General features: G+C 39.4%; 2 protein-coding genes across 2 annotated transcripts; both read right to left on the reverse strand.

The window, feature by feature from the left end:
• Positions 1–1,144: 1,144 nt before the first annotated feature.
• Positions 1,145–11,181, reverse strand: LOC121505498 (sodium-coupled monocarboxylate transporter 1-like). Its single transcript, XM_041780887.1, has 17 exons — positions 10,948–11,181; positions 9,281–9,400; positions 8,757–8,822; positions 8,611–8,662; positions 8,062–8,129; positions 6,422–6,460; positions 6,114–6,229; positions 5,829–5,969; positions 5,026–5,155; positions 4,831–4,919; positions 4,313–4,422; positions 4,170–4,237; positions 3,938–4,024; positions 3,462–3,670; positions 1,616–1,719; positions 1,444–1,532; positions 1,145–1,369 (listed from the first exon to the last, which is right to left on the reverse strand). Exons 1-17 carry the CDS (start codon positions 11,179–11,181, stop codon positions 1,253–1,255), a joined length of 1,839 nt encoding a protein of 612 aa, XP_041636821.1. The 3' UTR covers positions 1,145–1,252.
• Positions 11,182–11,394: 213 nt separating this feature from the next.
• On the reverse strand, positions 11,395–23,199 carry LOC121505497 (sodium-coupled monocarboxylate transporter 1-like). The gene is made up of 17 exons (XM_041780886.1): positions 22,966–23,199; positions 22,674–22,793; positions 21,287–21,352; positions 21,049–21,100; positions 20,886–20,953; positions 20,747–20,785; positions 19,764–19,879; positions 18,035–18,175; positions 17,161–17,290; positions 16,793–16,881; positions 16,528–16,637; positions 16,363–16,430; positions 16,152–16,238; positions 15,679–15,896; positions 12,050–12,153; positions 11,880–11,971; positions 11,395–11,793 (listed from the first exon to the last, which is right to left on the reverse strand). Exons 1-17 carry the CDS (start codon positions 23,197–23,199, stop codon positions 11,680–11,682), a joined length of 1,848 nt encoding a protein of 615 aa, XP_041636820.1. The 3' UTR covers positions 11,395–11,679.
• Between the last annotated feature and the right edge of the window lie 1,198 nt (positions 23,200–24,397).

The raw sequence follows: 24,397 nt of genomic DNA on the forward strand, positions 1-24,397 counted from the left end.
TATCACTGCCCTAATGGATTACAGCAGTACCAATGGCATACCAGGGACGGAGCCAGTCCTGCATCCCTGAAATCTGGTTTGCCTCCACAAAATCCTTCAAATGATCGGCTGTTTGCATCGTCAGCCATTTAAGCAAAGCCAGTCACTAAGGATATTTAACCCATTTAGACTGGTTTTACCTACACTTTAAGGTGAGGTATGAAAGTGGCCCCACCATCCTTGTTTATTTTTCTATGTGGCCCTCAGTGGAAGAGGTTTGGACTTCCCTATATAGGAGATATTTAGGAACCAAATCCCTTCAAATTCTTCCAACCCGTCATATAGGGTATGTGAGATCCTCCTCAGGTGTGATCTGTGTAAAGTCATCTAAGGTTTAAAAACTGTTTCATCTTTAATTTTCCAGAGAAAAAGAGTACATTTGTGAGGACAGAGGAGGCCGTAAGGTAGTAGGTGCTCTGAGTAGAGTAAAATCCATCTTTTAGATTAAAATCTATCTTTTCCACCACATGTGACCAGACAGCTTTGTCTGTCAGGTGAAAACTGATGGATACCAATAGGAGAGCTCCAAGGGAAGAGCTTAGGACGACTGCTCAAGGCTGCCCTCTGGTGGACTAGTCGTGGTAAAGTTCTTTCCTGTGGATAAAGTGCTACTGTTCTATCCGTATTGAGATAGGATTAAATGGCATGATTTTATATTCAATGGAGATATCTATCCTTTAATGTAATCTCTCTAGCTCCATATTTTTCTCTATCTGAACTTTCCTGCTCTCCTGTCTGTAGCTGTGCTTTCTCTATAAGTCAAAGGAAAAATACTGTGTAGTGCTGAAGTGTTGGCATTATTGACACAGACTGAATGGATAACAATAGGCACGTCTCTGGTTTATATGTCAGCTTCCTCTCCTCCTCGTGATGCTTTGCCATGCATTTCTTTGTTGGGTTGCTTCCCTTGTGAGTAATTTTTATCCAGTAAAACATATCAGTGTGGATAGGGGAAGAACAAAGGAGTGAAGACGTGAAAAGAGGACATAGAGAGGTTTATTTATGGTTTTATTATCATCCATCTGTGTGTAGTAGAGTTAGTACTTAAGGAGGAATGAGACTGTGCTTCCTGGGCTCATCAGAGCAAAAACAAACACAGCTCCATTCACTATTATTTAAATGTTATAAACCACTGTCTAATGCTTCCATCACTGAGCATCACATGACAAACAGGCAGAAATATCCTCAATCACAGCAGTAAAAATGTGATAAATTACCCAGACATACTGCTTTTAAAGTCCATCTCAGTGTCACAGAAAGCAGGATTTATGCTGCCTGGTTTTGTCTCAGAATTATTTTCTGAGTAGACTCCATCTTTTCTTCTTCTGACCTGAAGGAGAAGCACAGAGAAGAAGTCAGGAGATGTCTGCAGCTTTTTACATCATTTCCTCCTGCAGTACTCACTCTGTCTGTGAAAAGCTTGAAGAGGTGATAGGAAACGGTGTCTTCCTTCAATAATGTCAGCCTGGATTCAGCCCTCTGCCTCAGACCTCCTGAGCACAAACAACACAGCCGCTAAAGCAGAGACACTAACAGCCTGTCATATATGAGCAGAGCTGACAGAGGATGTTTCTACCTGTAAGCAGGCTGACTACCAGCCCCACGCTGACAGATGTGACCGCTCCAATGAGGCTGAAGTAGAGATAGGAGGGAGAGTTCCACTCTGCTTCCTGGAGGTGTCTGCTGAAGGAGGAAAACACGTCTGTCATGAGTTGTTCTTGTTTAACTGAGCATTTATTCAGTTAGTCAGTTTAAATGGTTAATAGCTACACTATCCCTGTTTGAACTGGTGTCTGCAAACTTTTTTTCTGAACTGAAAGAAAACGGAGCAGTGATACTCAGCGCGTGGCTCTGGAGCCACATGTGGCTCTTCTGTCATGATCTGTGGCTCTTTTATGTCTTCATTTGACACATTATTCCCCCAGAAAAACCTGACCTCAGAAATTATCCATTGCAAGTCACATTAATCAGTTTAGTTCCCACAATTATACAGTTGGCTTTCATGTTCAACCTTTATTTTTTGTCTGTATAGCCATTGCCTTTACTTACAATTTTTTGCCACTTTTAATCTATTTTCACTGCTTTAAGCCTTCTTTTTCCACTTCTTTTGCCCATTTGTGCCACTTCTGCAATTTTTTGTCATTTTTTTAATGCCACGTTCTGCCCATTGAAGCTGGTTTTTGCCATTAAATGCCACTCTTTTCCCCATTTTTGCCACTCTCAACTGCTTTTTGCCCATTTTTCCTACCTTTTTTCGCTGGTTTAGTCACTTCAGCACTAATTTTTACCATGCTTTTCCTGGTTTTCGACCATTTTGGCCATTTTTCACCCATTTTTCCTACTTTTTAACCACTAGTCACCCATAATTTCAATTTTAAACACTTTTTGGCAATTTCTGCAATATCTATGCAACTTTTTAAAGCTATATTTCCCACCTTTTGCAATTTTATTACCCATTTTTTCCAAATTTTTGCCACTTTTCACCCATTTCTGCAACATCTTTATAACCGCCTTTTGCCATGTTACTGAAAGTTTTTGCCTTTTTTTTGCCCATTAATGCAATTTTTCCTGTTTTTGTCCATTTCTGCCACTTTATTGTTACTTTTTTAATGTCATCCATTTTTGCCAATTTTTTAACCACATTCTGCCCATTTTTGTAATTTTTTGCCACTTTTTTCCCCATTTCTGCAATATCTTTATGCAACTGCCGTTGCCATTTCATCATTTTTTCCTCTTTTTGTCCATTTCTGCCACTTTTTGTAACTTTTTTCTGCAATATCTTTATGCAACTTTTTTGCATGAACCACCTTATGCAATATTATTATCATTTTTTGCTTATTTTAGAACTTTTTTCCATTTTTATCTGATTTTTGCCTTGTCTCAGCCATTTATGCCACGTTTGTAACCACATTTTGCCTATACTTGTCATTTTCTGCCTCTTTTTGCCCACTTCTGCAACATCTTTATTGCAACTTTTGCCTGTTTGAGTCTCCGTTTGCCATTTTTAATCTATTTTTGAAAATTTTCACCCATTTTTGCCACCCATTGTTGTCCATCTTTGCCACTTTTACCAATTTTTGCTCATATCGGCAACTTCTTTCTGCCATTTTCCACCCATGTCTTGTCTCTTCAAAATTATTTCTTTTTTTTTTCAGATTGACTCAGTTTCTTCTACGTCTACATCCTGGCATTTGTGCACATTGTGGTCTAGCTATGAAGTATGATGCAGTAGGAGTTGAGTAGTAATTAACAGTATCATCAGCATATACTAGTATCTTGCAGTAGGAACATTATGACCAATGCTGTTCATATAAAGTGTAAATAGCAGCAGTCCCAATACTGAGCCCTGAGGCGCTCCATTTAGGCAGCTTTCACATTAATAATGAAATTCCATCATTTATTCTGGACTGTTAGATACATACCCATCACCACCGTTCAGTGTAGTCACGCTGAAGCTTGGTTCTGTTGGGGGAACAGTGGAGGTATAAAAGCTTTCTGTAGCGCTTACGTTACAACCTTCAGTGGACAGAGGAAGAGGTCGGGTCATGGATAGAGGGGGAGGGGAGATTATATACCCAACACCCACACACAAGGACGCAACCAGTCCCAACACAAGACCTGACAAAGCTCCCTGAAGGAGAAAAAAATAGGTTTAATTTAAATAAAAAAGAACGATTAATCCAAAAATGTGCATTTTGAATTATGGAGAAAATGTCATGTAGCTCTCAAATGATCTATCAGCATATTTAATGAAGAGAAGGGTTGAGGGTTTTCATTCAGGAGAGCTTTTTACTCTTTAAAAGTAGAACCAAAGCTCAGGACACCAGACAGGATTCATTTAACTTAGAGTAGCTGCACTAAAATAATAAAAATATCCCTATATCAAGGACAGGCTTACTTTGGAATTGGTAAAACTGAAGAGGATACCCAATGTGAAAGCACCAAGCACGGGTCCTTGAAGAACACCACTGACAATGACACCGGCCTGTTTGGGACACAAACAGTTTAAGCCTCAAAAACACAACATAAAAATGATCAATAATTTATATTTAGATTAATTCTGATCATATTTCTGATATAGTTGGGAGCTGAGCTGAGCACCTTTGACATCTGTATTCCAACAGTCCTACCTGCATCATCCCTCCCATGACTGAGGCCAGCCCAGCAAAGGACATACACAAAACTCCATAGAAAAAACCTGAACCAGAACAGAAACAGTTAAAGAGTAAAAATAATTTCAGCTGCAGGTGGGACAACAGGATAATCCACTCACTCAGTCCCTTGGACATCCAGACCAGGTGTTTCTCAGACAGGTTAGTGTACGGTTTGATCAGATCCTCTAGTGTGACCGTCGCTAGAGCATTGATGCCAGACGACACGGTGCTGGAGTCAAAACAACAGGGAAAAAACTCAAAAACAACAATTTCAACACAAGTTTTATGACTGGAAATCGTGATTATGAATTAATGTCTGTGTATCTTGAGAAAATGACTGAAATGAGGCTTTTCACTGGAAAACAGAGTAAACATGACTATAAGATCTCGAGAAAACAACCTGAATGTCTTTGTTATTGTTAGGAAATGGAGGGAAATAAAAAGTATGAATGCATGTTCTCTGAAGGCTAAATAATAAGTCCTTTAGCCTAAATATCAGGGTTTGGTCACACTGATGGCGCTACAAAACAGTCCGTCCAGCACAACGTCTCTTTGGAGCACATCTACCCCCACCCAAAGTGAGTTTGACACCCCTGGTCCTGCCAAAGTAGCCCCTCAAATCTAATTCACTGAAAACCTGAGAGCGCCGCTGTATACTGCAGCGAGGAATAGTCCAGGAAGACCGGGATGGCTGGTCAAGGTGCCCATGACCAGATATGGGATCAACTGTAGATAGAGGGGGCAGAGTAAACATTATTAGGAGCTCCTGGAAGTTTAATAGAGAGAAAAAGGACACATAGATACTTGATATATTTAGAGTGTGTATGTTTGCCTGATCAGGTGTAGAAACGAGTCCAGAAGTCCACGGGTCACAGTCCTGAAAGACTGAGTAGAGGCACAGTCCTGCAAAAACTGAAGACGTCAGAAAAAGGCAAAGACCCAACAGGAAGATAAACAGAGCTCTGGAACAGAAGAGCAAACACAGGACCAACATGACGGTGGGACTGAATTATAAAACATGATCCACTGATTATTCTGGATGTGAAAGAGGACTTAACTGTGATAATAAAGGTTTGGGTTAGGCTGAGGGGGATAGAAATTAAAAGTTACACTCCACAAACTAAGGCAAAACCCAAAGAGGGTTAGAGTTAGGTACCTGATTCGTAAAGGTTAGTGATAGGGGGAGGGAAATAAAAAACACTTCACAAACTAAGGAAAACCCAAAGAGGGTTAGGTGCCCGAACCCTAGGGCTGGGGTAAGGGGGACAAAATAAAAATTACCCTCCATAAACTAAGGCAAAACCCAAAGAAGGTTAGAGTTACACACCCAAACCTTTTGAAGCAGAAGAACAAACACCGGACCAACATGACGGAGTGACTGAATTATAAAATATGATTCTCTGATTATTCTGGAGTACATGTTATAAGTACAGAAATCAATGAAGTCATGGATACTGAACATTTATACTGAATGTTGGAGTTCAGGATTGTGACAGAGCTTTTTAGGCTGAGTTAAATTTACATCAAATCTAAATAATCCTCAGTTGGTTGCACTGACCCTGATTCAAGCTGAACTATGTCCAAAAAAATGAAAACGCTAATCCCTATTAAAAAAATGATCCCGCTTTGACTCACACTCTGGCATGAGTGATGCTTTTGCAGGAGACACATCTCTGAGTCTGGGCCTGGTTGGTCCCAAGAACAACAATCCAGGCTATTGTTCCTCCGATGGACACGGTCCAGAACGTGTGCCTCCTGAAAGGGTTCATGTCAAAGCTAGGGAAACACAATAGGAGCAGTGAAAGTTTATATTCTTAGCTTCATCTAGAAACCAATCGCTATTCGCATAATATCCTCTTTTTCTAGCAGAGGCTAAAAACGTGATTTAATATTTTCTAACCCTTTTTTTGCCATACTCACTCCCAAAAGTTGAGTCTCCCTCCTTGTTGTGCATCTGAAATAATGGTTGACACTCCGCCTTGTAAGATCACGGCTTTGACAACCACAGACAGGTATCCTGCTAGCATGATTCCCATCTAGACAACAGAAGGTTTGATTGGTGTGTATGTGTTTTACCCCTCTAAGCCCTGTGCATGGCTTATTTGATATAACTGGTGCATATTTTTAAGAAAGGTTAGGATTCCATCATCACTTTGTTGTTTGTCCCATACGCTGTAAATAGAACATTGTTGTACAATAACGGCATAATTATCTCTGCTTGTGTTCACCTGAAACACATCGGTCCACACCACGGCCTTCAACCCACCCTATAATAAAACAGACACAAAAAAGGTGTTAGAATAGTATTTCTATTCAAATCCAAGCATCTATCATCCCAGCATTCCTAGAGTGACAGTAGATTTAAATTCTGATCCCTGGATTGCAAACCATTTTACAAACCATGAAGATACCACAGTTGCTGTCGCCATTTATGATAGCCGTGACCACTTACACTATTCAGGCCTGGTTATTAGGCTGCCATGGTAGCCACAGGTTAACACAGGTAGCCATGCCCTAGACCAGTAGTTCCTATTCTTTCTTCCTTAGCCCCCCCCAATACTCGCATCTAAGAAAGTTAAACTCCCAGGACCAACTTGGGAAAAACATGCACACCAACCTAAGTTGTTTTCATTGACAAAATCCCAACATAAAAGGCCTCAGGATGCTTGTTCTTATAAAAAAGATCTGTGAATAAACTATCCATATTTATGGCAGTGTTTCAGGGAAACTCTGAAAACTGTTTTCAAGACGAAACCCAAAATTCTGAAGTTTAAAAAGTTGTTCATTTAAGAGAAAAATCAAAGATCGTAAAGTCAAAAATTCCAACCGCAGTTTTCCATTTGATATCTTGTAAATTTTTTACCTTACAATGCTTTATATTTACGACATTAAAAACTGGAATTTTCAGGGATTTTAATGTCAAAATTAAAGACTTTTTTTATCTGGAATTCTGAGTTTGTCTTCTTGGAAACAGACTGTATGATCTAAAAAATAAGATTCTTTTTCCCCACATGATTTCGATTCATTTCAAGAGGATCTGGCTGCAGACCAGGACCGTAGGCATGAAATGATGTTCATTACCCAAGCTGGAACCAGAATAACACACTGAATTACATATATTTGCAGCTCATTGTCAGAGGTGATGGGACAGGGCTATTTCTCGAAAAATCCGAAATCTACTGAGGGGGATAAATTGAAATTTAACACTTCATAAACTAAGGAAAAACCCAGAGATGGTTAGGGTTAGGCCCCTGAACCTGAGGGTTAGGCTAAGGGGGATAAAATTAAAAATAACACACCGCAAACCAAGCAAAAACCCAAAGCTGGTTGGGGTTAGGCACCCGAACCCTAAAGGTTAGGGAGAGGGTGATAAAATAATAAAAAATAACACACCACGCATCCCCTTAATTTTTCAATCTTTTAGGGTGGCCCTAATATGCCGTCATACATTATGTTATTTTTTTATCATGATATACATGAACATCTAATTTTTGACAACATCAGAGTAGACATTGTCCTGTGTCCCCCCTGCCCCCGGGGTGCTTGGACCCCAGGTTGGGAACCACTGCTCTAGCATGCCCTGCTGTTCTAGTGCTGGCACATTTACCTTAAAAACACAATGCTGATTTGAACCAGATTTGAACAAAGTGATTAAGATCATGAAATCTTTAACCATCTGTTCACTAAAGTATAAAACCAGCTGAGAGTTCTGAGGATTTTTGCACCCATAGCTGTACAAGTAGACCCAGCTCTGCAGCCAGTGGAGTTTCCTCATGTTAGCCTAACAGGCAGATTCACCACTGAAAATAGACGCTACCGCCGTTGGTGCACACAGTCTATGAACATGTATTTGTATGAATGTACTCACCAATGTGCAGTAAAGAGTACAGACAGCTCCTGTTGAAATAATTCCACCCCACAGATTTAGACCAATTACTGAGGAGACAGAGAGAGCGGGATATCATCCAGAGATAACTCAGTCATGCTAGGCCTCAATTAGGACTGGGCAGTTAATCGCAAATTAGATTAAATCGCAATATAGCCAGCTGCAATTTCAAATCACAGAGCAAAAAGTAGTTAGCTCATTCTATCTAAAACTGATGAAGCTGAGCGTTACTTCACAAAAGTCATACCCCAGCCTCACCTCCTCCACCCCAGCCTCCTCCTTTATAGCTTAAAGCTTGTTTCACCCCCATATTCAGATTCATGCTACGATGGATTCACTGCTTTGGAAATAATTTCATTGTTTTCTATACACTTGGTCTTATTTATGGAATTGTTTATTGCTTGAATTTGTCAAAAAATACACAAGATTATCCCAAGAATCGCATATTAAATTGCAATATTTGAAAAAAAAAAATGGAAACACTGAACCTGAGTGACTGAATGTGACGGCTGTGAACCTCAAAAATCATACCTTGACTCAAAGCTAGAGCTGGGCCATAAATGACGATTCCACAAGTGAGGATCTACGGTTAAAGAAACAGAAATGTACATAAATTAGCCTTAAATCAAATATCTGTGCAGCCTCAAGCCTGACATCATGTTAGAACTTTAACTCACTGTCTGAACAATACAGAGGACAGTAGCATGCAGACGGGTCGCTCTGTTGAAACGCAGCTCCAGATACTGGAAAAAAAAGATGAATTTATTGTTTTGGATATTTCTAATTTTCCTATAAACAAGCATCATTAGGTAATAAACAGTTTTATGTTAACAGTAGGGTATGAAATAAACTGTTAAAGTGTGGCTGCTGGTTGTTATGATGAATGCAAAAATAGATATTTATACAAAATATTTTTAAAAAATAAATTATATAAAAATATTATATATATATTATACAAAAATAGATATGTTACCTCTAAATAATTTTCCATGCTGGATCTGCATCATTTTTGCCTAAATGATGCATACAGTTTTTGGTATTTTAAATCTAAATTTGAATTTAAAATTACTTGAAAAAAGTGCCCACTAGCCCTCCTAAGTCTGGGCAAAGCCCCCAAATGTCTAACCCTTCTAACTCCTGCAGATGACCCAAAATATAACTTTTAAAATGTTCAGTTCTAACAATAATAAACCAGACTCACCTCATAAATACTGGTGATTTCCAGTCTGTAAGAGACTGGGAGAAAAACCTCAGATACGACCATCACTGACAGTGTATAGGATATTACGAAAAAAACAAAGATGGCGCCGAAGCAGTACACCTGCAGAACAGGGATGTTTAAATCAATTAAGCTGCTGAGAGAAAGACAATCTGTTGAACTTTCAAAGATTGTAATGGAAATTTGCTCTCATCAGTCAACAGAGATAATACTCAAACTCTCTGACCAAGGACGTTCCACATTATTAAGCAGGCCACAGGTTTCAGCAATATGGGAAAGGAAAAGGATCTCTGCTGCTGAAAAGCCTCAAATAGTGCAATGCAATGGATAAGGTATGAAAACATGAGATATTTCAGGAAAACTTAAGCATGATTATCGTACTGTGAAGACGTTTGTGGCTGATTCAGAGCACAGATGGGTTCCTGCAGGTAAAGGCATAATGAGGAAGGTTTCTGATGGACAAATTCATCAGATTAAGAGAGCAGCTGCTAAAATATCATTACAAAGCAGCAAACAGGTATTTGAAGCTGCTGGTGCCTCTGGAGTCCCACCAACCTCAAGGTGTAGGATCCTCCAGAGGCTTGCAGTTGTGCATAAACCTACTATTCAGCCCCCCCTAACCAATGCTCACAAGCAGAAACGGTTGCAGTGGGCCCAGAAATACATGAAGACTCATTTTCAAATGGTCTTGTTTACTGATGAGTGCCGTGCAACCCTGGATGGTCCAGATGGAGGAGTAGTGGATGGTTGGTGGATGGCCACCATGTCCCAGCAAGACTGTGGCATCATCAAGGAGGGGCGGAGTCATGTTTTGGGCAGGAATCATGGGGAGAGAGCTGGTAGGCCCCTTTAGGGTCCCTGAAGGTGTGAGAATGACCTCGACAAAGTATATAGAGTTTCTGACTGACCACTTTCTTCCATGGTACAAAAAGAAGAACCGTGCCTTCTGTAGCAAAATGATCTTCAGGCATAAAAGGAGAGAAACTCATGGTGTGGCCCCCATCCTCCCCTGACCTCAACCCTACTGAGAACCTTTGGAGCATCCTCAAGCTAAAGATCTATGAGGGTGGGAGGCAGTTCACATCAAAACAGCAGCTCTGGGAGGATATTCTGACATGCTGCAAAGAAATTCAAGCAGAAACTCTCCAAAAACTCACAAGTTCAATGGATGCAAAAATAGTGAAGGTGATATCAAAGAAGGGCTCCTATGTTAACATGGACCTTGGCCTGTTAAGATGTTTTTGATTGAAATAGCTTTGATTTCAGTAAATATGACCTCCTAATGCTGCAGATTCAACAAATGACCATTTGCAGTTCTTTACAACCTATAAAATGTTCTGAAACTCTGTTGTGCTTGATAATGGAACAGTGCATTTTGAGCTTTTTACTTTTGAAAAAAAAAAAGTTATTATGGGGAGATTTGTTCAATAAAATCTGAATTATGCTCTAACAGTTGATGAAAATTTTACTGTCATTTGCATCGACTATTTAGGAAAATATATCATATCATTTGCATAACAATTTGTAATGTGGTGTATATTGACCATGATTGATTTATAAATTCAATAAAAGGGTCAAACATCCAGGAGTGTAATACTTTCTTTGCCCTGCATGTTTCTGTTTCTTTAACTGTTATGGAGCATCCTTACATCAGCAGGGTTGGACAGCACAGTGATGGATGACAAGAAGCTGGCAGTCAGAGACAGAGACACAGGCAGGGCTGTCAGCGTCCGCCCGCCTGTCAGAAACTCCCTGGAGCTTCCTCTTCCTCTGCTGACCCAGGCGAAGTAGAACCCGATCCCAGCAGAGACCACCAGCATGAGGGCAAAAACCACATAGTCTGCAGTCCCGAGGGAGCCAGCGACCACAAAGCCCCCAGACATTTTGGTTTAGGACAGACCAGAACTAGAAAATACAATTACTCAGAGTTACCAGGTTTGTTAGTGGGAGGTTTTCAATCAGCTCTGAATTCATGAATAGACATTTTGGTATTGATTTTATAGCATGCCATTAAAGTTTGATGTTTATGGTTCAGCTTTATTGACAGTAAAGATCTGCACAATCAAAAACAGACAGATATGTGTGCAACAAAACTCTGCCACCGTCTTCTAAATAAATCTAAATGCAAGAACACTGTACAAGCTCATAGCTGTCTTATATGACAGGTAGATGCACAGTGGAATTAGTGATACATATGTTTATCTGCCTGACACGATTTCAGTTTTAGAGGGCCAAAAAATATTTACAAAGGCAAAGAGACACCGAAAGATTACAAATAAATATCACAGCTAAGATATTGTACAACACATCATTTAAACCCTTTTTTGTAATCTAAAGCAGATAGGTTTAACTAGCATAAAACGATGAGATTAAAACAGGATTCATGTGGAAACGCTTCCTTTGGTTATGTCCAGTTCAACATCATCAAAAGCAGGATTGTTGCTGCCAGTCTTCTCTCTGTTCCTCAGGTCCAGACTTCCTGTTCGTCTCATCACCTCAAGAGGAAACGGCACAAAGCAGAGTCAGCATACGAGGGGATTGCATTTGCTGCTTTTATGTGCTGCAGCAGTTCATCACCAACCTTATCTCTGAAAAACCCGACCACATGACATAGAGTCGTGTCTTCTTTCATTAATGTAAGCCTGGACTCCTGCAGCTTCATACGCCGGCCTCCTGGAATAAACACTAACATGTCAGCACATCAACAACAGCAAAAACGCTCAGTTATGAAACAGAAAACACATGATTTACCTGTCAGCAAGCTAACTAACAGCCCCACACTCACAGCTGTGATCGTCCCCACAGGGCTGAAGTACAGGTATGACAGAGAGTACCAGCTATCAGCCAGCGGAGACCTGGAGGAGCAAATAACAGCATTAGATATCTGACACATAAGGCCGTCCATAAGGGGCACCAAACTGGGGGCCCATAGAAGTCAGAAAATCCTGGTCCATTATAAAGCTAAGCTGGGATAAACATGTTTTATTTCAAATGTAAAACCCTTTGCTTAAAACAGAATTAAAATGGGTCAAAAAATAGGAAAAGTGGGTGGAAAACGCGGCATATCAATAGAGACAGATAAGGGTACTAAAAATGTGTTTAAAATTACAAAAAAAGGTTAAACATGGAAAAAAGGGCTTAGAATGTGATATAAAAAGGTTAATAGTAGGAAAAATTAGTCAACAAAGGCAATAATAGGCATAAAGTGACAGAAATGAGAGGAAAAGGTGGTGAAATGGGATATTAGTTTTAGCAGATAGGGGCTAAAAGTGGAAAAAATCATCTTAGAGAGTGATGAGAAAAGTTAAGAGTAAAAAATGAGTCAGCAGAGGTAACACTAGGCAGAAATTGGCAAAGAATAGGTCAAGCGGCAGAAACTGGTAGAAAAGGTGGTGTAATGGGATTTAAAAATGAGCATAAATTGGTTAAAAGTGGAAAAAATGGTTGTAACAATCAGTGAAAAGCAGTTAAAATGAATAAAAATGAGAATAAAACATGATGAAAAGGGGTTAATAATGAGAAAATTGAGTCAACAGAAAAACAAAAGCAAAACGAAAGTGGCAAAAACTGGCGGAAAATGAAGTAAAATGGTGTAAAGGGGTGTTAAAAGAAGCAAAATTAAGTAGCAAAAAATGATGAAAAGGGGTTAAAATGTGTCAAAAATGGTACAAAGAAACAAAAATGGGCAAAAATTGCACAAAATTGATGAAAAATGGGAAATAATTGTAAAAAAATCGGTGGGAAAATTGGGTCAAAAGTGGCACAAATAAATAATTTCAACAATAGAAAACATTGAATAGATAGACAGGCTTATCATCTGTAAAATGAAGTAACTAGCGATGTTTATCAGAATAAAAGCCTGATCTAAATAAAAATGCTTCATATAAACACTTTCTGAATAAAATCCTTCAACCTGGCTCAATGGGAAAGAAAAATAATCCTGATCCAGAGAGGTGGTTTATGCCGACAGTCGTTGGGATCGGCATCCATAAAAACACTTGATCTGATCCTCTCTCCGGTTTGGGGTGATTTTTGTCTCACTGTGCACTTCTGAATAGACAGAAACATGGAGCTAAATAAAACTGATCTGTTGCTGAGAAAACTTTATTACTAGAAACTTTAAAAGAGCTCAGAATTCTTAATCGACAATATCAGGACAGATATGAAATAGTAAAATAATCCAATATTTAGTGTGAGGAGGAGTTGAAAAGAAAAAAAAACCAATCAAATCATCAAAACATATTTTCAGCACATAAATATCATAAACTTTTATAATTTTGTAATAAAACATACATAACTACACCTATATATGCTATCCCTGTTCAATAATACATGCAAAAACACGTCTGCATATACAAACTGGCAATAGAGCTATGTGTAATTACATCAGCCCTAAATAAACAGGCCAATATTTATTTATTTATAATGATGTACAACGCATCAGCACTATATCACACTAGCACTAAAACTAAAACACTACCATCGGCCCTCTGCACTCTAACTGTAACGCTCTCTTTCTTCAGAGAGCCAGTCTTAAGCATGGTCATAGAGGTAGAGGTGGGTCTTTGCATAATAATCTACTGTTTATGTTGTTTGGTCTCTGGGTGTTGTTTGATTTTATACATCATTTTTATTTTTCATTTTGTACATGCTTGATGTTCACTTTTATATGTAGACCATGAACCTGCTGGAGACTATGGATGGAAACCAGCCTATGGCTACAATCCTGCACGTTTACATGTTCATCAGTGTGCTCTTTTCCTTCCATGATAAACTAACTAACAAAATGAGGTTTGTGTGAATAATGTTCTACAGTATCAGTGTTTAAAACATGAAGCATGAACCCCAGCTAAATAGATGGACAGGGGGCCTGGTTATCAGGAATGTTAGAGGGGAATGAGGGCTGGAAAGAGGAGCTGAATCTGGCCTGACGGCCCATGATGGTGCAGTAGTTGTTGAGTCTCACTCAAGGGAAATATTATATCAGCAGCTGAATCTGTGCTCACTCTGCTACTGCTGCTACAGCGCCCCCTGGTGGCATAGTAGACAACCATGGCTGTCTTAAAGGAGCATTAACATGCTGGTGCTGGACGGAGAGGAGAGAGGAGTTTTTTTCTTGCACTCAAGCAAAATTACAGCTAGGTTGTGTATTTATTTCTAAAGTGAACAGCATGATTTTATCTCTCAAATATTCTGCTTTTACTTTTGTTGGACTTTATCTCCTGTTCTAACTTCATTTCCATTTCACTTTTCACATTTCTCTGCTTGCAGCATGTGTAAACCAGATGTTTGTGGTTCGATGGACTGAATTACAGACATCATCATCAGGGGCTTGATTAGAGCTGTGAAGGCTTTCTAGTGGGCAGATAACTGCAAAACTTAAGTTTATGGTACTTAGCATTGTCAAAAATGTTAAATTTAATAAACTACTACGTTTATTACTGTTATTATTATTATTATTGTTGTGGTTGTTGTTATCATTTTTTTATTTTCATTATTATTATTATTATTATTATTATTATTTTATTTGTATCATTTTTTATCATTATTATTATTATTTTTATCATTGTTATAATCATTTTATTTTTATCATTATTATTATTATTATCGTTGCATTATCATTATTTTTATTATCATTATTTTATTTTATAGTTTTTATTATCATTATTTTCATTTTTATTTTTATAATTATTATCATTATTTTATTTTTTTATCTTTTTTTGTTATTATTATTATTATTATTATTATTATCATTAATTTCTTCTTCTTCTTCTTCTTATTATTATTATCTTCTGGTTCGAATTACATTTCTTTTATTACCTTATATATTTTTTTACATCTTTCTTTTCACTGCCATTATTTTTGCTACTACTAGTATTACAGTGATCACTGCTTTATCTTTCAACATCATTCTTACTTCTATAATCTTTACTAGACTAGTTTAATTGAATCCCATATTAATACTTCTCCACTGCTATATTTACTAATATAAATTAACACTGGTCTTTTGTACAATAGGCTATAGTCTTGATTAGCACTGGTCTATTATAATTGGTCACAACAGAGAGTACAGTCTTGACTGCCCTCTTAGTAAAATGTCTTGAGATAATGTCTCTTATGAAATAGAGCTATACAAACAAAGACTGATTGACTGAGACTGATTGATTGAAAAATGTATCTCGAGGTTTATAGCACTGCACCCCCTGCTTGGCTCACCCAGTTTTAAGCAGCTTAGTAAAACTGTTTAAGGGAGATTAAAAAAAAAAGATTTTTCTCCCCCATAACTGGTGTAGTATTTTCTTTACCCCCCTGTTTTGTTTCTGCTGGCTCTTTTTATGACTCATCCCCTGTATTAACTCCGTATTCAGTCAGACACTTACTTGCCCTCAGTGCTGTGTGCTGAGGCTGCAGTGATGGAGCTGGGCACTGTGGGCACAGCAGTAGAGGTCCAGTTGAAATGACCCATAATGGTGAAGTTACAGCCCACAGTGGACAGAGACAGAGGGCGTCTCATCTCAGGTGGAGGAGGATACACCAGAGCTCCGACACACACCCACAGAGACATGGCCAGCCCTGACACCAGACCAGATATAGCTCCCTGGAAGACATTTAATCACCAAGCAGCTATGATAAAGATTACTTTAACGAGTGTACAGGGGTGGTGATTGAGAGATGCACAAATAAACCCATATTAGAACAGTCAAATAATTCTAAGACTAAAAAAATGGTGGTAAGAATCTTAACTGATGAGTATTTTAAAGGGTTAGCTATTCTCCTCAAAGAGAGCAGGTTACTTTAAGGCTGGAAGTTTTTGCATTTGTGGAATTACAGAATAACTAGTGTTAAAACTTACTTTGGAGTTGGCAAGTGGACAGAGGAAACCCAATGAAAACAGGCCAAGTAAAGGACCTCCAATGACCCCAAGTATACTAACAGCTGCCTGAATAAAGAAATATATAACTTAAGGTTAAGGGTTTTTTAGGAACGCATATAAAACTCTTTATGATCTTTCACTTCATTGGTTTGAATGGTGATAAAGCTGTGCACTAACAGATCCACTCCACCTGCAAGATCCCTCCCATGAGCGAAGCCAGGCCAGCCATTCCAATGCATACAAGCCCATAGATAAGACCTGCACACAGCATTCAGAGACAGCTAGAGTTTCCTCTCATCATAACGTTGGAAAGACCGTTCATTTCTCTAAAACACTGGAAATGAGGATTACTCACTCAGTCCTTTGGAGATCCAGAAATCTTGTTTCTCAGACATGTTGGTGTACGGTTTGATCAGGTCTTCTACTGTCACTGCAGCCAGTGCATTAATGCTGGAGGACACGGTGCTGTGATGACATGATAAAACACATTTATATAGGTACCTTTCATATCAAGATTCAAAATGTCAACATGTTTTTCAAAATGCAGCAATTATACTTCAAAAGGAAGGTAAACAATAAACATTAAATAAAATAATTATGATGTTTAATATAGAATCAACCTTAGAGATCCACTATAGACGGCTGCTACAAACAGTCCAGGAAGGCCAGGATTCTCTCCCAGAGTGTCCATCACCAAAAAGGGCATCAACTACAAAGAAAGGGCGACACTCCCTCACTGTGCTGACACAGTATAACAAACACATACACTCCATTTAAATAGCTGTAGCCTAGATTAATGTTCAAGTAATGTACACTTTTGAAAAGAGAGAAATTTTAAATTTAGAGTTACTCCACAGTCCAAATGACATTATACTGTATCTCCTGGCCAAAAGGCCCAGGCCAACACTCAGTAACTTTATTTTTCCATGTATTTGTGATTGTGTATGGCAGGACATGATTCCCAGACTTCCCAGCTACTCCATCATACCTGGTCTGGAGCAGTGACCAGTCCAGAGGTCCAGGGGTCACAGCTCTTATAGACAGAGAAGAGACACAACCCTGCCAGCACTGAGCACAGTAAGATGGACAGCAGACCAAACAGGTTGATGAACAGAGCTCTGGAATAAAAGAAACAGAGGTAGAAAGCACGCTCAGTATGGGATCTATTTTCTAACAACAGAACACCATTTAGCATCAGGTAAATGTTTGTAAATGCCTTAATGCAGTGATAATAACACGTGGCTCTTTTATGTCTTAATTTAAAATTCCCAAGAAAAACTTAAAAATGGAAACTTTTACCTCAGAAATTATCTAGTCACATCAATCAGTTTGTTTCTCACACTTCAACAGTAGGTTTTAATGGTCAAACTTAATTGTCAGCCTTTATTTTTTCCCTGTATATTTCCATTGCCCTTACTTGCAATTTTTTTCCCTTTCTTTTACGTTTTTTGCAACTTTTAATCAATTTCTACAGCTTTTAGCTTGTTTTTTAGAATGTTTTCTCTGAGTAGCTTGTAGTGTTCTTTTGTCTTCATGGTGTAATTGTAGCCAGGAATACTGATTAACCAGTGACTGGACCTTCCAGACACAGGTGTCTTTATACTACAATCACTGAGACACATTCACTGCACACAGGTGATCCCTGTTTTTCACTTTGACATTAAAGAGGGTTTTTTTTATCATAAAGGCAAAACTGTATATTGAGCATGATAATTAATAGATCAATAAAAGGGTAAAACATTAATAGTTGATGTTTTTATAGGCACTGTACATGACTAATAATGTGTTTTAATTACAGTATTCAAATTTTCCCAGCTTTAATGTGTCTCTGTAAATGCTTCTGTTAATGAAATAGGACTCACAGTCTAGCATGAGTAATGCTCTTGCAGGAGATGTATCTCTGAACCTGGGCCTGGTTAATACCATAGATGCTGACCCAGACAAATGTCCCTCCAACAGTTATGGTCCAAAAAGTGTGTCTCCTCAGAGGATTGGGGTCAAAACTGAGGAAAAAGAAGATTCAAATTTCACTTGTTGCCTGAAATAATTCATCAGTCGCTCTGTTCAAGGTTAAGTTATGACAGATACCTAAAGGTGAGTTCAGGGACCTAATCATGTCTTCAAAATGCCTGTCGGTTAAAGTAATAGAAATGTGATAAAAAACTTGACAGAATGATTTTTGATTCAAACTTTTCAAACAGCTCAGAGTGACACAAACAGAACTATGTCTTTGAATGTTTCAGCACCATAAAGACCAGATTGTGGAGGAATAGGACCCTGGTTTCAGCAAATACTCTTTGCCGTTATGGCCATTTTTAGCAGTCTCCTGAAGGAAGAAGAACCGTACACAAGAAGTACACAACTGGATAGGAAAATCTGGGGGGGATTTTTCAGGGTAACAAATAATTCACTCAAAAATAGTCAAGTTTACTCATTTTTATCACCAGCCATCTAGAGTTGGAGTAAAAACACACAGATGAAATTCTGCTGGAGTAAAACTTTAACCATGCCCACTTTCGTTTTAAAGGTCACATATTTTACCCCTTTAAGACAGGTTTATATCAGTCACAGAGATCCCAAAACATGTCTGTGAAGTTTGTTGCTGAAAAAAACACTCCAGTTTTGGATTTCTGTATGTCTAAAAACCCCTCTGTTTCAGCCCTGCACAGATCAAGCTGTTTCTGTGTCTGTGGCTTTAAAAACTCTGACTCCGCCCCTGACTCCACCCCTCTCAGGAAATGGATGTGGCTTAATGGATGTGGCTCTCCTGATGCTCCTCTGTGGATCAGGAGAGGAAGGTGGTACTTTCTTCCAAGCGGGGAGGGCCAACCAAACCTGGGGGCAGAGCTAACTCCCCACATGACATCATGAGGGGAAAATCTGAGAACGGCTTATTTCTGCACACATTTTCTGAAAGGTGAAGAAAGAGAGGGGGAATGGATACTTCTGATTCCGATTCTGACAGGCCAGGGGCACTTATTTTTAACAGAAAAGCCTAAAAAGCGTATTTTGCATAATATGTGATCTTTAACTCATCTGACATCACCAACAGTCACAACTGTGGCTCTCTAGGTGTCCCAGCTGCATTAGGAATTTAGATCTTACCTTGTGATGGACTTTCAGACACCTGTGTACTAGTCAGGTAAGGCCGGGCACACACAACAGGATTTTAAACCCGATTTGAGGCCAGATTTGCCTCCCCCACTGACTGTGGGGGCGTATCCTGAGTGGAGCCTCATCACAAACGACTAGTTGTCTGAATAATCCTCATGTGTGTGGTGTCAGCACGATTGTTTCACTGCTACAAATCGCGTCGTAGCCTCCCAGACCCTGTACCGTAAATATCAAACATGTTTGATATTTACGTTTCCAGGTTGTAGTGTCTCTGATGGAGTAGCTATAACAACCAATGAGCGAGCAGACCGGGCATCGTCACCAGCCGGATCATACGTACTTTCACTGCTCACAACCATAAACACAACTGTGGCATTTGTCTAACGAAATGTCAGATTTCCCAGAGTTCCTCAGGTGAATAGACTTGTCTGTAAGTGAGTACTCTCCGTGCAGAGACAACGACAGACACATACTCACTCCCAGAAGTTGAGCCTCCCTCCTTGATGTGAATCTGAGATGATGGTGTAGAGTCCTCCTCTTATGATCACAGACTTGATTATGGCGGTCATGAAGCCTGCGAGCATGACACCAAGCTGGAAGGAGAAATGTGGACAGTTGTAGTTTTATCCTCCAAACCTGGAGTGATTCTGACTGAAACTTCTGGCTTCTACTATTCATATGTTGTGTCAGAGGCTGATTAAGTAAGAAGCATCAATAAAATCATGAGTCTGTTTTGTATATCATCGGTTTCTAATGTTATCAGTTTGTCCTTTGAGTGTCAGAACTCGCTAAACTTCCTGACTTTGCTCCATTATACTCCTACTGTGTTTGCTGCTCTTTCTGCCTCAGTGTGTCGTGCATTGGTTCCCAACCTGGAGTCAAGATTTCAGGGGAGAGTTGAGGCTTTTCTTTACTGTAAGGATGTCAAAGTCAAATGTGCACACTTTGGATAATCTATACAAATATCTTTGAATAGGTACCAGTCTTTTTCCCATATGGGCCCCTGGGTTCTAAAGCTTTTCTTCAAATAAGACTAAAGATGCACTGGTACAGTGAAACTTTCTGCTGAAGATCTTCCTCATGACGTCTTTTGTTTTTCTTATATTTGTCTTTTTGTTGAAATTTTTGAACCATTTTGTCTTCCCCTGGATCTTGATTCCCCGGACATTTACGCTTCTCTTTTGCCGTTATGCATTTTGCTGAATGAAACATGTTTGGTCAGTCTGTGATCAGAATTCTCTTCCTTCCATCCAATGCTGACGTTTATTATCTAAAAAATGAGGATGGACTTCTTAATTTTTGTATAAGTGTAAATATTTGTATCGAGGTGTTTTTTTGCTAGATTTATAACTAAAAGACTCACACATGTATGCAGTAATACCTGAATTAGTTGAACAGATCTAAATTCCCTCACAACCACTTCATACCACTTGTGCTCTCTTGCCTCCCCAGAAGCCTACCTGGATCACGTCTGTCCACACCACTGCCTTCAGACCGCCCTGGAACAGTGCAGACAGACAAAAGGTCAACTACACAGAAATCACAAACTCTCATTAAAGTTAAAGCAGAATTGTGTCTAGCTTGTGTTGTCATACATACCACAGAGCAATAAAAGGTACAGACCACGCCTGTTGAAATGACTGCACCCCACAGATCCACCCCAGTCACTGCAGAGAGACGGAGGTTTCAGACAAACTCACCGGAGCGAAAACGAGAATCTTTAAGAGCCCTCATAGAGGAATGCTCCCTGAAACCAGCATACCTTGATTTAAAGCAAGAGCTGGAGCATAAATGACGATTCCAGTGTAGAGAATCTGTAGACAGAGAAAAAACCGTCACACTAACACTAATAATAATGATAGTAATAAAATAATAATAATAATAATATTAATGATAACAATAATAATAATTATTGTTATTATTATCATTATGATTGTTATTATTATCATAATAATAATCATAATAATAATCAGATAAGTGTTGACTGAATTCTTACTCACAGTCTGGACGATGAAGAGCACAGTCCCCAGCAGACGGGTTGCTCTGTTGAAGCGCAGCTCTAGATACTGAAGAGTCATGACAATATTGAAGGTCAGACATCCACTTTATTAAATTAAATTAGATTTACTATTATCATTACTCAGATTTAAAATGTTATAACATGAAAATGTACATGGCATTCATACAGAAGTGCTAAAAATACATGTTTGTTAATAAATTAAAGGAACATGGAGGCAGAGGGGTTTGTTAATACAATAAGATATATAAAAACTGTATGAAAAGCAGAAAGTTTGACAAGAACACCCATATATTTAGCGTATGATGTAAAAGGAAGGAAGGAAAAATGGTTGGGAGCACTGATGTAAAAGATGCCTCACTTTACTCACAGGAAACCTCAACATTTACTCCACCATATCTTACAGAGCAGACATTTCCTCCCTGCCATCTGATCATGATTGTAATCAATAGGGGGGCTGAATGGGAGAACTTTCTAGGGTCCATGTGGGCCCATGAAGGTCAGAACAATCATGATCAATGTAAGTTAATCTATGATAATCATATTTGAACTCAACCCTGAATAATAACCACTCTTATCAAAACAACAACAAATAATGCTAATTCTATTGATTAATGCTGCAGTGCAATCCTGCTTCGTTTAAGATGTAAACAGAATGGCTTTATTGGGTAATGTTAACAATCTGGATGGCCACACTGAACAAGGCCATCAGGGAAGTAATGTCAGACGTCAGGAGGCCAGAAAATAAAGTCGAAGAACGAGAGAGAACTCGAGGGGAAAATAATCAATTATTGAGAAATGATGCAAAAATTAGCAGAAGGTGGCGATGATGGGATAAAAGTGGGAAATTATGTGGCAAAACTAGGTTAAAAGTGGCTAAAAAGTGGAAAAACTGAGTTTAAAGTGGTTCTCGTTTAGTCTTAGGATCCACAACCACCAAACTGCAACTTAAATTTCCTAAAAAATTCAACCACTCCAACTGAAATAGTTAAAAATGTTTCAGCTTGGACCTTTAGTAGAACATGAAGGTGATTTATTTTACTTTAACCCAGTCTGCAGTTATAACAGGTAAATTTGGGTTGTTTCCCTGAGATCTGAAGAAATTAACATATTATGTTAGAAACCCTGCCTAGTTATCCCAAAACAGTGAGCTACATAAGTTAACATTCTGATAAAACAAGCAAAATTTACTTCATATCACAGCAAAACAACTAAAAAATACATGGATGGATGTCTGCTGAGGGTTCCTGTACATACAGACTGTTTCACAGCTCTGTGACCCACTATTGAGTCCTGTCCCACCAGAGAAACCCAGCATGCTGAACAGGACAGAAGACACAATAATAAATAAAGAATGAAGTGGGACTCACCTCATATGTGCTTGTGATGGCCAGCCGGTAAAAGACTGGGAGGAAGACTTCAGATGTGACCGTCACCATAATGACGTAAGAGAGAGCAAAAAATCCAATGTTTGCTCCATAGCGGTACACCTTTAATAAACATTTTCGTGATTATAACATCTTTAATAGATCTAAGCCTTTTTCTCCTGCATGGTATCTGTTTTCTCCACACTTTCTCTGATGAAAACCCTGAAACTAGTCCAGACTGCCTTAAAAACACAGCTAAAGTCAGAGACAGATGTACAGAAAAGGTGTGACTTACCTCAGCTGGGTTGGAGAGCACAGTGATGGCTGACATGAAGCTGGCAGTCAGAGACAGAGAGACGGGCAGGGCGGTCAGTCTTCGTCCTCCTGTCAGGAAGTCCCTGGAGCTTCCTCGGCCCCTGTCAGTCCAGGCATAGTAGACCCCAACGGCAGCAGAGACCACGAGCATGAACGCAAACACCACATAGTCCGCTACCACAAACGAGCCGGGTGCTCGAGAGTCCCCCGACATTTAGTCACAGTCAGAGCAAAACTTAAACTTTAGGGGAGAGCAGATTCTCACAGAATAAACAGAGGCCCGTATACGCCTGCTCCTCTAGGAAAACTGATCAGAACAGGGCCTCTGACTGGAACCTTTTGTGTGTGTGTGAGAGAGAAGGAAGAGAGGGAGAGAATTCCAGGTATGTCCATGGAGTCAACAGGTAAGGAGGCTGACGTTTTCTCTTGGCTAAGAAATGAATCCAGGTTTGTGTGTTTGGAAATGAATCAGCTATTTTTTCCCAAAATTTTTTCTCTTTTCCTTGTTTTCTTTGAGGCCGTCTCCCTAATGAATCCTGTTTTTTATCTGGTGAAAAAAAGTCCTGTCTCTTCTCTGTCTCTGGAGTGTTTCATATTCCCAGTCCTGTCTCTTCTGCATCTGAGGAGTGTTTCATATTCCCAGTCCAGTCTCTTCTCTGTCTCAGGAGTGTTTCATATTCCCAGTCCTGTCTCTTCTCTGACTCAGGAGTGTTTCATATTCCCAGTCCAGTCTCTTCTCTGTCTCAGGAGTGTTTCATATTCCCAGTCCTGTCTCTTCTCTGACTCAGGAGTGTTTCATATTCCCAGTCCAGTCTCTTCTCTGTCTCAGGAGTGTTTAATATTCCCAGTCCTGTCTCTTCCCTGACTCAGGAGTGTTTCATATTCCCAGTCCAGTCTCTTCTCTGTCTCAGGAGTGTTTCATATTCCCAGTCCAGTCTCTTCTCTGTCTCAGGAGTGTTTCATATTCCCAGTCCTGTCTCTTCTCTGACTCAGGAGTGTTTCTATTCCCAGTCCTGTCTCTTCCTTGTCTCAGGAGTGTTTCATATTCCCAGTCCTGTCTCTTCTGCGTCTCAGGAGTGTTTCATATTCCCAGTCCTGTCTCCTTTCTGTCTCAGGAGTGTTTCCATTCCCAGTCCAGTCTCTTCCGCGTCTCAGGAGTGTTTCATATTCCCAGTCCTGTCTCTTCCCTTGTCTCATGAGTGTTTCATATTCCCAGTCCTGTCTCTTCCCTTGTCTCAGGAGTGTTTCATATTCCCAGTCCTGTCTTTTCTGCGTCTGAGGAGTGTTTCATATTCCCAGTCCTGTCTCTTCTCTGACTCAGGAGTGTTTCATATTCCCAGTCCTGTCTCTTCTCTGTCTCAGGAGTGTTTCATATTCCCAGTCCTGTCTCTTCTGCATCTGAGGAGTGTTTC

Source organism: Cheilinus undulatus, linkage group 23, assembly GCF_018320785.1.
Source record: "Cheilinus undulatus linkage group 23, ASM1832078v1, whole genome shotgun sequence".
Classification (NCBI taxonomy): Eukaryota; Metazoa; Chordata; class Actinopteri; order Labriformes; family Labridae; genus Cheilinus; species Cheilinus undulatus.

What these genes read in the sequence shown, in the direction of transcription:
- LOC121505498 (XM_041780887.1), bottom strand. Translation starts at nt 11,181, where the DNA reads ATGTCTGGGGGCTTTGTGGTCGCTGGCTCCCTCGGGACTGCAGACTAT. An exon ending in GGGAGACTCAACTTTTGGGA is followed by an intron (nt 5,970 to 6,113) that starts GTGAGTATGGCA and finishes GTGTTTCCCTAG; the next exon opens with CTTTGACATGAACCCTTTCA. An exon ending in TCAGTTTTACCAATTCCAAA is followed by an intron (nt 3,671 to 3,937) that starts GTAAGCCTGTCC and finishes TTTCTCCTTCAG; the next exon opens with GGAGCTTTGTCAGGTCTTGT.
- LOC121505497 (XM_041780886.1), bottom strand. Translation starts at nt 23,199, where the DNA reads ATGTCGGGGGACTCTCGAGCACCCGGCTCGTTTGTGGTAGCGGACTAT. An exon ending in AGCTCTTGCTTTAAATCAAG is followed by an intron (nt 20,954 to 21,048) that starts GTATGCTGGTTT and finishes GTCTCTCTGCAG; the next exon opens with TGACTGGGGTGGATCTGTGG. An exon ending in CTGGATCTCCAAAGGACTGA is followed by an intron (nt 16,431 to 16,527) that starts GTGAGTAATCCT and finishes TGCTGTGTGCAG; the next exon opens with GTCTTATCTATGGGCTTGTA.